Here is a 16,750-nt window from a genome sequence, read left to right as displayed (position 1 = left end):
AAGAGCTGAGGCAGAAAATAAGGCAAATGACTCAGTGATACACTACATTTGCAATCTTTTGTGTCTACAATGAAAAACAACAACATATTTTTTTCCAGTTTATCCTCAAACAGGAGGGAAAAGAAGAAGAAAGGGAGAACAGAAGAGAAGCAGACATACTTGTACAAACCTAAGACACATTCTGAAGGAATAATAATAATAAAAAGTACCAAAAAATGGGAATGAGAGGGATAAATAAAATAAAGGGGTTATTGATTTAGACCATAATTTAACGATTAGGCACCATATACCGACTCTGGAATTTCTGTTTACATTACAAGAACTTCTAATGCGGAAGGGGGAAATGGAGGAAAATCTCTTGATTAAAAAACTCTCCCCACCCCCGCCACAAAATAAATATATATACTTTTTTAAAAAAGAAAAGAAAAGAAAGAAAAACACACACACCAGTGCTGTCATCCATGACCTTTGTTAAAGTCGATATCCCTGCCCTGCCCTGAAAATTGGGTTCATAATGGATTTTGCAGGGGGGCTGTTTTCTATGGACTGGTCAGCATCTGTTTCGCACATGGGGAGGGGGCAGTGCCAGAAGCTGAAGAAGGCAAGTCATGGTAGGATCTGTGGCATTATAATCTGGTGCTGCTGGTTGCATTAAAAAGAGAGAGAGAGAGCTTCAGACCTTAAAAAACTGAACTGTCTTCCTCTGAAGCCTCGTATTTCCCCTTGGCAGTGAGAGAAAGAATTACGCAAGCTCTCTTGGAAGATATTGCAGGGTTGCTGTTAAGGCTTTTCAATAGTGTTTCTTTAAGGCTTAAGGTGTAGATCTTCTTTTTCTTTCAAACCTCCCTCCTCCCCGCAAAAAACCCTTTTACTTCCCAGCTGGAAAAATAAAGTCTCTTTCCAAATCCACAACATCACATTGAGTAACTGATCACTGGTTTGCTTTTCCTTTATCCACATTTTTTTTTTTTTTTTGCTGCCTACAAGCAGAAGACCATTAACTATACAAAAATACCTCTGGCTAAGGCATGCCATTTTGCTAAGTGTTGTTTAGCTGTCAAAATAAGGAGCATTAAAAAAAAAAAGGTTTCTCTAAAAACAAGAAGTACAATTAACATATAAAATCCCCTCAAATTGGTAACGAATCATACACAGTACATACTAAACGAAACGAAACAGAATACTTAGAATAGAGCATATTCCTCACAGAGGAATACTTTTGAGTTTTGTAATAATAATAAAAATTATTCGCTTTTCATTTTTAGTTATTGTTAAAAAATAATCAGCAAGTCCATACCTAGGCGAACTAAGCTGGCTGTTTTGGGAATGAAAATCGCCTCCAAAGCAAAGGTTCTAAGTCCACCATGGAATGTTTGTTTATGGAGCAGGATTCTCCAGCTGATTTCGGAAGGATGCTGTAGTACACAAAGCGTTCTGGGATTTTCCTTTCTCTTAATTGTTCATGTTTAGCTTGCTTCTTCTTCTTCTTCTTCTTTTTTTAAAAAAGAAACTTTCACCAAAGTCTGAAGATGCTTTTTTCTGTCCGTCAAAAACCTTACGGCCTGGTGAGCTGTGTGTAGACAGGCTGCTCCCAGTGTTGCGGGCTGTGGGTCTGAGGAATGGAAGGCACCCCGGCAGTGTCTGCAATGGGCGTGTACATCGGCCTCTGGGCGGGGTTCATGTACGTGAAGGTAGAGTAGAGGCTGGAGCTCTGGCCGGCAGCGTGGCTGTAGTACGAGTTGGAGCTCTGGTGGTCTGTGTAGTCGTACTGCGAGCGGGTGATGGTGGGGTAGGAGGAGCTGTAGTGCTGCAGGTTGAAGGAGCTGTAGCTGATCTGCTGGGGCGAGTGCTGCTGCTGCTCGCTGTAATGGCTAGGGCTCAGCTGCTCCGTCTTGATGTGTGTCCTCTGCTGGGCCTGCCCTGGCTCGCTGCTCAGCGTGGTCAAGGTGTGCTGGGGTTGCTGCGGGGCCTGCTGCGGCGCTTGGGACGGCTGCGGCTGAGACGGTGGCTGCGGCTGCTGCGGCTGCTTGGACATCCAGACATGCCCTGTGCTGGCTGGAGCGGCTGCCGTGCTGCTGATTCCGTAGCTGCCTGTATAGGTGACTTGGCCGGGCTGGCCATGGGTGGCCGGGACCCCGGGGTGGCCGTTGGGCGGGAGATACTGGTCAAACTCATTGACGTCAAAGGTCTCAATGTTGGAGATGACGTCACTGCTGAGCTCACCAATGTCCACGTCTCGGAAGTCGATGTGGGGCGGCTGCCTTCCTCCTTCCTGCAGGGGGCGCCCTTCCCGTTTCAGGTCCTGCTTACCGGGCTGCACATCTGTTTTAGGGGTAGTGGGAGGGGTCGGTGGCCCTTGAGACTGTCCTGCAGGAAACACAAGAGAAACGGCATCTGTCAGAGTCAGCATGCTACTTTCCCCTCCACCCCTTTGAAGTCAAAACTGCAGGCAGGCCACACCTGGGCCTATCTTCCTACTGATAAGGGGTCCAGACAGAGTGCCATAAAGCGCTGGAAATCTAACAGCAGCCTTTTTTTATATATATAAGCCGGAGGTGTTGTATTACGATGATAATTCCATTAATGGTTAACTCTGTCTGGAGGTGAATGAAAGGAGAGGGTGGTGGTAGGGTGACCAGTAATAAGGAATTGCCACTGAAGATAGCTGCATGGCTCCTTAGATCAGTTGTTTTGTACAGCCAAAGAAATTTGTACCTGTGAGACTGCTCTGCTGAAAAAGAGGACAGTTTATAGAGCTGGTTTGCAAAGGTGCGAACTGGATTGGGACGTTTTGCTGGCAGAAGCAATTGCCTTATGCAAAGAGAAAGCCCTTTTGAATGTGTGCAAATGATGCTGTGTGCTGTCGTCCGTGAGACGTACTTACTGAAAGTGGTGTCCAATGACCTGTCACCTAAAGAGGACACACACATCTGCACGTGCTTTGCCCCTATCGCACCTGTTATCCTGTTCTATAGAGATGCTTCAGGATGCATAAGGGCAATAGATCGCTAAGTGTGCTCTTTTTCTGCATCCACCTGAATGGGAGCAGCCTAATTCATTAAAAGAATAATGTGGTGCTGGTAATGCCAAGGTTTCAGGTTCAATCCCCATACGGGACACCGGCATATTCCTGCCTTGCAGGGGTTTGGACTAGATGACCCCTAACAACTCTACAATTCTATTATTTCTACGAGCAGAACCACAGCACATGGCACACTTACCAGAATGTTCTCCAGGGGAATGCACTTCACTCATGCTGGATGAAGACTGGGGAGAATCTGCCTGCAGGGCCTTGAAGATGGCATTCGGGGAGATGTGAGTTTGCTCAGATCCTTCCTCTTGCTCAGCCTGCCCATTCTTGACCGACTTTCTCCTTCGCGGCTGGTACTTATAGTCTGGATGGTCTTTTTTATGCTGCACCCTCAGCCTTTCCGCCTCCTCCACAAATGGGCGCTTCTCACTCTCGTTCAATAACCTGGGCGAGACAGAAAGGGCCTTGTGGTTACTTACAATGGTGTCAACTGCAGAGATTTCCAGAATGTAGCACTTAGGTCATATTTCATTTTGCAAATAAATAAATAAATATCAGCCTGTCTGCAAGAGCACTGTCCCAGGCAGCTGTTGAAGGCTGCAAAGTTGTGCAAAATGGGCTTCTGGTCATACCAAGGTCATGATCCAGATATATGTGGACATAGGACATTATGCCAAAATGTCCTAGCAGCATAGCAAAGCTGGCAAAGAAGGCAGTTTTTGGACATCCTGCTATCTGAGCATTCTCTCTCTCTCCCCCCCCCCTTTTAGGAGCAGACTAGAAACTTTCTCTGGGACCTCTGAGCACTGTCAGGAAAAGGACTTGGTTGTCCAGTACTGCTAAGTTTGCCTCTGCCTGTTCCTTTTCTACATCATCTTAGGGTCCCTTTTGAGAACTCTGCTCCTCTTGCAAGAAATTAGCAGAGTGTTTTGGCTACTTTCAAAAAAGACATAACAAAAATCGAGCCACTACAGGGACTCTGCTCTGGCCCCTTACTTGGAATTTGGTTGGAGCCATCACTCAATTCCCACCCGCCCCCACCAACTAACCCAGGACACACTCAAACAAATACAGATTAGGACACCAACACTTTGGGTGCCTCCAGGCACCAGCACAAACTGCCCACCATTTTTTTATAGCTAAACTCAACAACAACAACATAAACCTTTCATTTGCTAATACCATTGATCTCTCTTTTTCTTGTGGAAAGTCACAAGCTTATGTTTCAATCAGTTGACTCACTTTCTCTCAACTCCCTGCTCCCTCCCTCTCCCCCTCCCTCCTCTTGCAAGTCATCCTTCCAACTCAACCTCCTATTGGTCCACACTTGCCAACTTACACCAACAATCATCACATACCCAAATGTGTGCCATTCATGTTTTGTCTTGAGAACAGGGCTTGAGTTGTCAGAGCTCAACCTTGTAATGTGTTGGTTTTTTTTAATGGGCAGGTGTGTACAAAATAAATTATTCCTGGGCATGTGCAGAGTGCATCTCAGAGTAACCACAGCATATATATGTATAAAAGCAGATGGGACAGCTCTCTCCTAGGCATGCTCTCAAGGCCACTTTAAAAATAAGGGGTTTAGCACTGCCTCATCATTTAGTTGCTCTTATAATGCAATCCTATGCAGGTCTACTTTGCTGTGAGCCCCTTTGAGTTTATTAGGACTTCCTCCTAGGGAACATTACAGCCTTATTTTCTGGTGTTGGCATCTCATTGAACACAGCAATGCAGCCGAACCAGAGCATGGCCTGGCCCGCCCTCTCTCCCCTAAGCTAAAACAGGACCTCAAATATGGACACATACAGGGGTGCCAACTTGAATAAAATATTGGGGGGTACCTGCCCTGCATAACTGATCACATGACATGGCGCGCACACACCATTTGAATGGCAGTGCCCATTAACTTTTTGGAGGGAGGATGGAGGACCCCCTAGGAGTTAGCTCCTATGGACATATATGTCCACAAACCAAGGTACAAACAACATTTTGATCCAGAACTTCTCTTGCAGAACCCGATCCGATTGCACTCGGAAGTAGCTCCCACCCAGTCCAAATGCCCGGTTTGCCACCTGCATGTGAAGTTCAAGGGACACACTCACCAAGAGCTGCTGGTTAGTTGGGCTCTCTCCACGCTACCTCTGCGGAGGAGGAGGAGCTCAGCAAGCCCCAGATTCCCACCAACCACCCCTTTGGAAACGTCTGTCCCTGTTAACATACATTCTCTTTCGCTCGCTCTCTTTCTCGTGCGCGCACCCAACCCACGCGTGCAATTTCTCCCTTCTGGCCCTGCTCCTGCAGAGCAGGGAGGCAAACTTGAATAAAATATTGTGTGTGTGTGTGTGTGTGTGTATTTCCAGATAAGCCCCACCCCACATTATCGATCGCAAGACGTGGCGCACAAACACTATTTCAAGGGCAATGCCCATTAACTGGGGGGGGGGCGCAACTTTGGGACCTCGGCCCCTAGGACTGGCTCCTATGCTGCACAGACAGACCCCGAGTGGCGGAAAGTAGACTTTGCCAAGGCGTGGTGATGCAAAACGAAGCACAGGAGCCAACTTCTAGGGGCTGAGGTTCCTTCGCACCCCTCATAAAATATTTGAGGGGGCCGACCCCCCCCAAAAAAGTTGACGGGCATTGCCATTTAAATTATGTGCGTACACCATGTCTTTTGATCTGTTAAGTTATTTATCGAATATTTTATTCAAGTTGGCACCCCTGAAGCTAAACAATCAAACCATGGAGACCCTCCCCGTCCCTCTAACTATGGGCTGCGATCCTCTGCACGCTTCCTCCGGAGCAAGCGTGCCAGCGCCCCTTTGGCAACCCGCTTCCTTCCCCCCGTTGCGCCCATCCCCAGCGCTTACCTCCAGAGTTTGCCCAGCGTCTTGCTCAGCTCGGCATTGTGCAGGTGCGGATACTGGTCTGCGAGCTTCCTGCGCGCGGCCTGCGCCCACACCATGAAGGCGTTCATGGGGCGCTTGACGTGGGGCTTGTTCTTGCTGGATCCGTTCACGCGCACGGGCATGGGCACGAGCGTCCAGTCGTAGCCCTTCAAGACCTGGCTGACGGCTTCTCGGATGCACACGGGGAACTTGTCCTCGTCGCTCTCTTTCTTCAGGTCCGGGTCGCTTTTGGGGAAGGTGTTCTCTTGGGGACGCGTGTTCTCGGTGTCCGATCCGGAGCCCGACGGGCAAGGGGAGCCGGCCGAATCGTCCGACATGGTGGGGCTGGGGGCGCCGGACAGGCATTTCTCCTGCTCCTCGGTCATCTTCAGGAAAGGGTCGAGGAGATTCATGCGAGAAAGCGACCCGGGGGAGGATATCGGTGGAAATGAAAAAAGCGAGCAAGAGGGGGTGGGAAGAGGGGGTGGGTGGGGGGAGGAAGAGGAGGGTGGGGAGGGGTGAAAAAGCGAAAGTGGCAGGGTCTCTTAAAACTGCATGAAAAGAGGCGAGCCCAGCGGCAACGACAAGGAAAAGTTCGCAAGGGGCACCAAAAATGTCCCGCCTGGGTTGCAGAAACTGGAAAGAAGACCTCGGATCTCGGACGCTTTTGCAAAATCGCTGCTGCTGCTGCTGCTGCAGATATTTGCTCTCAAGCAACGGACATGTGGGCAGCTTTTTCGTGGATAGTCAATGAGGGGCTGTCGGAAGAATATATATTAAAATATATATTCCACCCCTTTCAAAAAAGAAGGAGAAAAAGTTCCTCGGAGTTTGGAATGTAGAGAAGGAGAAAAAAGAATATATATGTATATATATATATATATATATATATATATATAGGCTCCCAAAATCACCTAGTCGGCTTCAAGCTCAGCTCTACTAACTTTCTCTCTGGGTCTCTTTAATAAATACTCTCCTCTGCTATTTCACCTTAGAAACTTTCAGCCAATGGCAGGCCTGCCCCTGGAGGGCTGGCACACAGCTGATTGGCTGAAAAGTTTTTTCTCTCTCTCCCTCCTTCCTCGCCGCTCTCTGAAGGGAGGGGAGAAATGAGCGCAGATCTCAGAGAGGAAAATAGGGGGGGAGGGAGGGAGGAGGGAAAGAGAAAGTTTGTCGCGCGCTGCAGTTGAGCCTTTGTACTTCCCAACTCTTTCGCTATATATTCCTCCGAGTAAACTCTTCTCCTTTCTTTTTCTACTTCTTGATCTGGGCAGATTTCTGCTGAAGAAAAGGCACGAAATCTTCCCTAGCAGATACGTCATCGCTCGGGTAAAACTGCAGAACAAATGCTTGCTCGCTCGCTCTCTCACTCGGAAAGAGCTTAGAGATCCTCTGTATGACTCTCTGTCTGTCTGTCTGTCTGTCTGTCTGTCTGTCTGTCTGTCTGTCTATCTGTCTCCCCCCTAGCTTTGAATCTAGTGATTTTTCTGACTCACCTCTCCTATGGGAGGGTTTGTTGTTTTTTTGTTTGCTCATCCTAATGCTTTATCCATACTTAAAAGTTTCAGGAAGAGAAGGCGAGGGTGACTTCCTCAGCGCTACACTGCAATTCACGTCGTGAGAATCTGACCCAGAGGTTTAGTTTTAAATACCACCACCCGTTCTACGCTATATACTTAGGCTAGGACGACTCCTTTTAAAAATGGTTATCTTTAATATCCCTAACTCTGGTCTTACACTGTGCAAAGTAGGGTTAGTGGGGTGTGTGTGTGTGTGTGTGTGTGTGTGTGAATGACAGTAACACCCTCCTCCAAAATATCACGCTGAGAGTGATCTGCTGTGTAGGAACATAACATGACCAAATTTCTATTTCAAGCAGATAAGACTTTCCACCGTAAAAGTCAACAGGTACAAGCTACTATCCAACCCAGGGGCTTAACTAGGGAGTAAGCGCCACGGAAAGCAGCGAGACTTACTTTCAAGTAAACCTGCACATGGGCTACGCATCTTTTTTAGAAAGGGTTGATCTAATAGGAATGATCATCAGCTACACATCCTGCCGGGAGGGATCTAATATATTTTAAATCCCTATAATTCAGGATTTTCTTCCTCAAGCGTGATCCTTCATCGTAAAGACAGTACTTGGATTTACTTGTTAGGCTCGCTGACATCCTCTCTTCCAAGGCCAGACGCAAAGCAGGCGCAAGGGGATGCATTATGCCTCGAAATTTATCCCCATCGCTCCCCGCCCCGCTGCTCAAACCACGGAGAAAGAGAAAGAAGTTTTCTTCTTCGTTTCATATATATATTCAGATGGATCTCGTTTCAGAGACGCCTGTTGTGAAATGTTTTTGATTTTTTTTTTTAATCAGATGCTATGCCTACTAACCTCAGGTCTTCTCTATATATACACACGCACATACATATAAATACCTATTGGCTTTGCAATGTTTCCACAATATTTCCTTAAAAGTAGGTGACACAGCAGGAGGAAAAAGTTTTCCGACGGATATAAAGAATGCACAGCACGGGGATGCGCTCTGGCACAGCCGAAAAGCTTGGCTGCGTCAGAGAAACGGCTAAGGAGAGAAAGTGGGCGCAGTTTGCGATTGATTCGCCTTTTGATAATCCATCTATCGAGACGTCATGTGCGCATCCCACTGTCTCGCTTAGCAATTCGACAGCCCGTCAGTTGTGGACGCTTCCCGCATTGCAAACTCTTTAAATCATTAGCTGTCATGTTGCCTTCCCTAGGACAGGCGCCATTCCATTGCCTTTTTGCTTTGCTTTCCGTGCACTTTTTCCACTCTCCTTTCAAACTTTTCTTGGAACTTTTACAGTGACTTACATATATAAACAAATCACCTTTGCAGCAGATCAAGTGTCCTTCTCCTTTCCATCCAGAGGGGGCACCATAGGCTCAGAAAAGTAACCCCGACGTTTTCAAGGCTGCTAGACGCTCCTTCAAGGTGGCACACGCACACGCACACACACACACAGAGCACCGCACCTCCTGAAGAGCACGCGCACACACTCGCACAGATTAGTCTCTGGCGATTTGATATATCAGGGCTCGACTCCCCCTTGCCACCCTTACACCATCCAATTGTAAATATGTAGCCAGCCTCTCCGGGTGAAACGGCTTCGGAGTCAAGGAAACTGATAAAGATATCAAAAGTTTCAGAGACAGTTCATTTTAAAACAAGCAAACTGCTTGGGATAACGGGGGTGGGTGAGCGCAGATCGTCACCTTACACGTCTCTTCTTTATCTCCGCACCCGCAAAATTTCCCCATGACAATCCCTTTCTTTGCCTATTGCATTTGTGCCCCCCCTTCAAAAAATACTGATTGCTCTCGAAGACCCCTGACTATATCGACTTTTCCTGCCCCCTCCAACCTAGAAAAACTAAGTCATAAAGGGGAGGGGGATTAAAAGATGCAACCCTATGTACAATTTCCAATTGCGAACGTATGTGTAATAAACCCCTATTGCTCCAAGCACAATAAACCCCATTACGCACAAGTCAACTTCTAAGCCAGCATGTCTAGGATCTACTGCAGCGATTCACACGTACACGACGTGTTCCACTATGGCTGAAACTTATCTCAGTGTGTCTTACCTCCCAGTTTAAGTGGTACCAAGGGAAGGAAAAAGGGAGCCACCCTCCAGTTGCTGCCTCTTCTTCTTGTTGGATTCAAGCGATAACTTAAATATTTTTTTCCACATCCTAGTTTCCCCTCATGTGTTTCCACTCTCAGGATACATGGATAGGATCGGGCTGCAGATATGTGTTTTGAGGTCCGGGGTGAAAGGACTCTATGCATCCCCCTCCCCAAGAGAGGACTTGATCGAGGGGCAATTGCATTGCTGCCTCGAGGCAAGGTGGGCGCATGTGTTTGCACTTAGTTGCACACGGAGAAGAGGGCTGAGCCCCTAGGCAACCTAGGCAGGACTTCTTTTAAGCGCGCGGGGGGAGGGGAGTCGCACGGGGGGGTGCCCTAGATGGTCGAAAGGACTGTCAGGCGGAGAGTTTCCCGACGTCGCTTGCCAGCCACGGCGCCCCCGCCGTCAGTTTGGGAGGACGCGTCTTTTCCAGATTAAAGAAGGTGCATTATTCTTATTTTTGTAAGCAAACAAACCCGAAACACGCAACGGGTTTCTGCCTCGGCTGCTTTTGGACTTGTGTCCTGCGGTCAGGGACGGGTAAAATCCTGCGAGGACTCGAGGAGTCAATCTAGCTTGGATCCCACTTAAGGGACCCAAATCTTCTTTTCCTTCCACCACCGAGGCAGACACCTTCCTGCCGTTGTCAAGGGCCTGGTGGCGAGGAAGCCACATGCTGCCCCTTCCTGAATGGCATTTTTTCCTAGTGGAAAACCCTCGTTTCTTCCCTTCCCTTCCCTTCCCGCTCCCCCTCACCCCTCGCCCACGGCTCTTGTGCTGCCCAACTATTCTGCCAGGGCACCCCTGGTCTGCGAGAATCTGCGCCTTTTATCTTGTAAAGTATGTCTTTCATACGGCATTAGGACGATGCAGAAACAGAAGAAAATTAAGAGTATAATTGTGAGATCCATTTCCCTTTTGCTGTCTTCCCAATAAAACTGTTATCTCCCCCAAAACTGCGTAGTTAACACTGGAAGAGTTGAAAGATAAATGAGCTTTGAAAACATGGTTTGAGAGGGGGGAGACCTTTGACAAAAATAACTCGAAGGGGGAAAACTCACGTTTTCCAGAGTACAATGTAATCTTCTTATCCCTTGCAACGCTTAGAGTAACTTTTCACTTCCCTGGAGAGAGAAACAAATGATTTCGTTTTGCACAATATGTACCATGAGTTTTTCCTTTCCTTTCCCCCCTTTTAAACCTAGATTCAAATTTTGAGCAGCAACCGGAAAAGGCTTGCAATTTATTTATTTATTTATTTATTTATTTCAAAATATATACATGACTTTGGGACAAGGTCTTTTTCTTTCGTCGAGAAGGTGGCTTTGTTGCATTGATTTTCTGTGCTAAAAAGCAGAATATTCCAGCAAAATCGCAGCGAAAGATTACTATTCACCCGGCCCCCCCCTTGCTCGAAAAGAATAGAAATATACGGACTCGGTTGAAAACTGAGTAGACGTACGGTCGGTCTGGTGATGCTTGATGGGCGATTGGCAGAACTAAACCAAAAGAACAATAGTTTTGTTCGGTTGAAAAAAATAATCATGAAAACTACAGCCTATTTAAACAAGTTTTCATTAAAGAATAGAAGCTCTTCAATATTCTTCCCTCGATATTTTTTTTCCAAGGAAGCGAAATATTCTAAGATAAATACATTAGCATAATAATCATGATACAAATTAATGATAATCCGAGATCCAGAGATCCGTCTTAAACTCGCTGGTCATCGATTCTTCCTATCCATACACAGACAGGAATCTCAACCACCTTCCTCGTTTCACGTTAGACCTCCCCTCTTTTCAAAACCCAAAACCTAAAAACACCCCAGCAGACCTTGAAACGATGTACTAATAAGAGTCGCTTTTAAGAGGCGTTTTATTTTTCAAAAGGAGCGTGCTTTTTCCTCCAAAAGGGGGCCAGACAGCGTTTATAGCGTTAATTTCGAGGGCTTCCCTGTTGTGCTAATTCAGGTCAATGTGGGATTCTCGTGTGTGTGTGTGTGGTGGGGTGCAATCTCTGTTTTTCAACCCACTGAGCGAGGAAATGAATTCCAGAGAGATGGCTGTCTCGCAAAACAACGGCAACCTTCGAGCGGTCCGCTTTCCCCCGGGCGCTGCAGCGGCTCGACTTTTGCGCTCTAGGCGCATCTCTGCGAGGGGCAGAATCTCGCAACCTAAAGGCGCGCGCAAAATATCTCCTCCTCCGCCTCCTCTTCCCCTCCCCTCCTTTCCCCCTGCAAACTTTAGGGATTTCTAAAGCCCCTTTGTAACGGATCCTCCTTTTCCTCCCCTCAGCCCGCAGGAGCATTCAACGCGCTGAAATCTCAGGCACCAGAGCCGCAGTTGGCAAAGTGTGATGTCACCCACAGATGCTGGTGACGGAAGCTTTGAGCAGACGAAAGTGGGTGGCGGCGGCAGCGGCGCCGGGGCGGTGGGGGGGGGGCGGGAGAAAGCCGGTGGGGGGGGGGGAGATGCAGACTGTTTTGTATCTGCAGGGATGAGGGGAGAGGGGGAAAGGAAGGGTAGGCAGCCGAGATGATGCTCTCCCGGCCCGAAACTGCCTAAGAATGGACACTTATTTGGAGGAATAAAACGCAGCAGAGTTGGCGACGGTGCGCCAACACATCCCGCTATGTTCTGGAAGCGCACGAGAAGTTGTTTTTTAAACACATGCACGCACAGAACCAGAGGCTAATGGAAAAAAAGGGCCCTGGGTTTTGCTTTATGCAAATTGCTCTTAAACTAATGCATTCCACAAACGCAGAGATCACCGATAAGATTAGATGCCGTTTTATACACCCCGCTCCTCAGTATTTCCTAGGCATGCAAATATCCAAAGTTAAATAAAGTATATTTTAGGGACCTTTCCTTTTAAAAAAAGTTCCCATTGAAGCCTTTCTCTTGCTTTTTAAGAAGGGTTACTCATGTCATATATCCGAATAATATTTTATGTCTTCCTAACCCTCCCCCCCACCTACGTTCCAGGGGAGGAGCTGGAATAAAATATGCTAGATATATATCCAAATGGCATTCATATAGTTTTTAGAATTAAACAAAAATGCTTTCATGTAGGATATAATATTTCTGTTTTGGTTGTTCTAATTCTGATAAACTGATGTGTTGGATGCTGTATATTTCGACGGTACTTAACCTGCTCTCTCACTTAACTAATACAAATGAAAAGTGATAGATTTCATCTGACCATCTCTGAAAGGTGGCTTGCAACCCTTTCTTTGAAAGTGAAAAGGAAAGTCAGATTTAAAAATATATATATCTGTAAAGGCTGAAGAATATCAGTGTGGCTGTCCTGTAGTAGTAGACATACTATATATAAGATGTATTATACTATATACTTTACTAAATAAAGCATTATTATAGTGTGGCAGCTTTAGTGACTCAAGGTTGTAGCTGTAGAAGTGTTTCTCTTTATGAAAGACTGGTAATGTCTTGTTAAGGTGAGCAAAGCTTAGCCACTCAATAAGTCTAAATTCTACCAGTCTGGTTGTGGATTTGCTCTGCAAGTGCTTGAAAGTCTCATTATCCCCTTTGTTTTACCTCCACCAAGAATACAGCAAGGGGTGTTGATGAGGAGGGTTAATTTACATTTTGGTGCTAATGTGTGGATGAATATGATGCCTTGTTTTTGTTTTTGCTTTGCGTGTATTAAAGAATTAAAGGATACTATCTCAAAGCTGCCTTGAAATGTTTCTAAAGATGCAACGTACAATTATAAAATAAGTAAATAACATAACTTAGAACTCTGGTGCAAGAAGGGTCCTCTTAAATCAAGTAATTCTCCAATATATACTATTTGTCAAAAGAAAACTTTAAAAGTCCATTAGTCTAAATTGCCTCCTACATGTAATGACCCAATTCAGCTGAAATGAAGGTCTTTTAAAAATCCTGCTGGTTTCAGTCGGAGATAATTTAGCAAGTGCTTAAACACTTTTCTCCTGCAAGCAATGGGATCTAAAAGTGTTGTAACTCTTGAGGAAGTAGAGGATGGCGAAAACAACAACAACAGCATTCCTGCTTTTATATTTAAATTAAAGTTCAAATGCTGTAATTGGTTATATATGTTACACTTAGTAATTTAGTCAAACAATATGCTTTCCCTCCATTCCCAACTTCACAATCAGAGTGTCAGGGTTCATTCTTGTATCCAGAAAAGGATCATATTGATACATTTAAAGAAAATAAAACTTCTTTTAAAAAGTCACACTGCTTATTAGAAAGTAGGAGAAACTGTTGCATTCAAAGCAACCCATCTAGGGAGAGGGCAAGTCTGCAGTCCTGTACTTACCTACCTGGGAGTAAGCCACTTTGAAGTAAACAGGGACTTGTTTCCGAGTAGACATGTGTCTTGCATTATGAATCATGCTATTAATTTGTAATTGGGGAGGTCAGTTTGATGCATGCATGCTCTGCAGAACAGTAAAAGGAGAGCAAGCGAGGGATTATTCACTTCCCTACTTCAAAGTAGATCAGAAATCCCACAACACCAAGATGTTAACTCAAAGTCATAACATCAGATTGATTGTATCATGTCACTTGTTTCCACAAGGCGCTCCAAATTCAGAACTTTGGAATAGCTATTTTGCCTTGCTGTCAAATTCTAGAAGGGGTTTCGGTTATCTGAATGGCTTAGTCAATGTCTAAAGCAGTAAAATAATCAGAAGTTCAGATAAGAGTATGTTTTTCATAGAGTTTTTGTTTTTCCATGTGGCAGAGAGGCACACACGGAATCAAATAATTTTGAATAATTATGATATAAAGCTTCAGGTTAAATTTTCATAACTCTGGCTATTGGTTTATCTGATTTTCTGCTTCTTTCATGCTTACAAAAACCTGTCAGCCATTTACAATTTGTGTTTTTTGTGTGTATAGTTTTTATATATAAACAACAATGGCAAAGTGGTTTTTTTTTTGGGGGGGGGGTGGAAGCTAATGGAAACAGTCCCAGCATGGGCTAGCAGAGCCTGTGACATAAAGCACTTAAATGACTAAATGGAATAAATATAATCAGTTCTTTGATCAGAATTGCTTTCTGAATCAATAAAATTGCATTGTTTAGCATAACAGATTCCTCTCAGATGTAATATTTATTTCTCCCTGTGTATTCATATTCCAAGAGTTGCTCAAAGAAAGCTTAAGTTGAAAAACTGGACTGTTTCCCCAAATGAGAACTTTTGCAGGTTTATCCATAAAAGTGCCCATTTTCTCCTTTGAAACCCTGCTGAAATATCAGACCCACTTGATCCTGCTGGTGAGGACAGCTGGATCCTTCTCCTCCTTCAACCCACTAGAGGAGATCTCGACCAAGATTTAAAATTTAAAACAAACCCCACCTTGAGACTGCTTTTTGCAGTCCATAAAGGGATTCTGAAAGAGGCACTGATCTAATAATATCTGCTCATTATCCATCTCACATGATTTCTGTTGTTGGACAGAGTTTTGCTAGAGAGGAAATAATCTTCCGGGATCACTTACGAAAGAGCATTGATCTGCCTTTCTTAAGAGAGGCATCATTTGTATCTGTACTTGTATGTTTGTATAATTTAATGCTGACTAGCTTTTGTACTATGGTTTTGATTTGCTTTTAATGGTGTGCCTTTGTTGTTGCTTGCCTTGGGGCTGTCAAGAGAGGCAGGGCTGGGGCATCACCATCGCCATTAAAAATGCAAATGATCAGCCTGGATAGATCAGTTGGTTAGAGCGTGGTGTTGATAACGCCAAGGTTGCAGGTTTGATCCCTGCATGGGACAGCTGCCTCTTCCTGCACTGAAGGGGATTGGACTAGATGATTCTCAGGGTCCCTTCCAACTCTACGATTCCATGATCATGCTTTTAATCACACAGCCAATCAAAACAACCTTTTACAATATCTAAATATACATAATATTCAAATAATTCCAATGACAGATTCTGGATTCATCGCACCCAAGATGGTAGCTAACAAAATAGGAGACTCTCTTTGACAAACAAACATATGGCTGTTTCTATTGAGAACCAGCCAGCCATTATTAGACACATTTTGTTCCATGTATTTTAATGAGGTCTGCAGAATGCAAAACCGCTCAGATGTGGTGAGATTTTGCCTACCAATACCACTACAATAGCATTAGAAGGCCTGCCGTGTGACAAACTACTGTTTGTTTGTTTGTTTGCTTTTTTGCACATGAGTCTATATGCACACATGAAGACCCCAAATTGTTTCAGAGGGGTCCTCATTCACAAGGTGTGCAGACCTGGTTGCTCTTCTTCAGAAAACACAGAATCTTGCTCCCATGGGAGCTTCCTACAATTTCTGGAAGATCTGATACACTCTGGTTTGAGAGCACCAAAGACATTGGAGTACTTCCTCTTTCTGGGTGCTTTCCAGGACCCAGGACCCCTGCCTGAATAAAAAGATATAAATCACTGATAGCTAAGCTATCAGTAGGATTGACTCTTCCCAGACATGCAGTCCGCTAAATATTAGCATTTATTTCATTCTGAATGTTTATAGTCTAAGGCTGCACAGTTAGGCTATTTAAATCTTTTTGGCCTTGATCCATCCCAAGGAAGTTTAATCATGCCTTAAGTTCTGTTGCAGTCAGTAGGAGCAAGCTAGCTGTAACAACCTTAATGCCACAAATTTCAATGTGCTGTAGGTACTACTAACTTTTGTTGGTTTCGGGTCATTGACTCCAGTGATATTTAATCATTCTAACTGTATGCAGGATTGCAGCCTAAACCATTAATGCTTTCAGCCAATATAAAGTCATTAGTATTTTTTAGTAAATTAGTCACATACAGCAAGGACATAATAGTAACATTGAAGCTATAATTCCTGTTCCCTAATTCTTTAAGTTTTCTGTTGCTTTAACTTTTTTACTAGTTCAATTCACTTTACAGTTTTAGGATAAGCCCCTTTATTGGCTTTTAGCATGTGCTCCTTTGTGAATGTACTGTACAGATCGCAGTATTTTTCAGTGACATTCATGCATGAAAACATACATACAGTGATCTGAGTCTCTCAATACAATACAATTTTATACAGGACAAGAACTTGCTAGCTTTAAAAATGTTAAATTGTGTCAGAATGTTGTAAACAATTTGATTTTACTTATCTCCATATTCATAACCTAATCCTTTTATTTTCATTATTATTGCTGCTCCTGT

At 44.8% G+C, this 16,750-nt stretch overlaps 1 protein-coding gene across 1 annotated transcript; it reads right to left on the bottom strand.

Moving 5' to 3' along the window:
- Positions 1 to 416: 416 nt before the first annotated feature.
- On the bottom strand, positions 417 to 6,858 carry SOX9 (SRY-box transcription factor 9). Its single transcript, XM_053375419.1, has 3 exons — positions 5,905 to 6,858; positions 3,222 to 3,475; positions 417 to 2,367 (listed from the first exon to the last, which is right to left on the bottom strand). Exons 1-3 carry the CDS (start codon positions 6,333 to 6,335, stop codon positions 1,556 to 1,558), a joined length of 1,497 nt encoding a protein of 498 aa, XP_053231394.1. The 5' UTR covers positions 6,336 to 6,858; the 3' UTR covers positions 417 to 1,555.
- Positions 6,859 to 16,750: the final 9,892 nt, after the last annotated feature.

Source organism: Podarcis raffonei, chromosome 2 (assembly GCF_027172205.1).
Source record: "Podarcis raffonei isolate rPodRaf1 chromosome 2, rPodRaf1.pri, whole genome shotgun sequence".
NCBI lineage: Eukaryota > Metazoa > Chordata > Lepidosauria > Squamata > Lacertidae > Podarcis > Podarcis raffonei.
The sequence above is the reverse complement of the archived record's forward strand: the minus strand, read 5'-3'. Positions and strand labels throughout refer to the sequence as shown.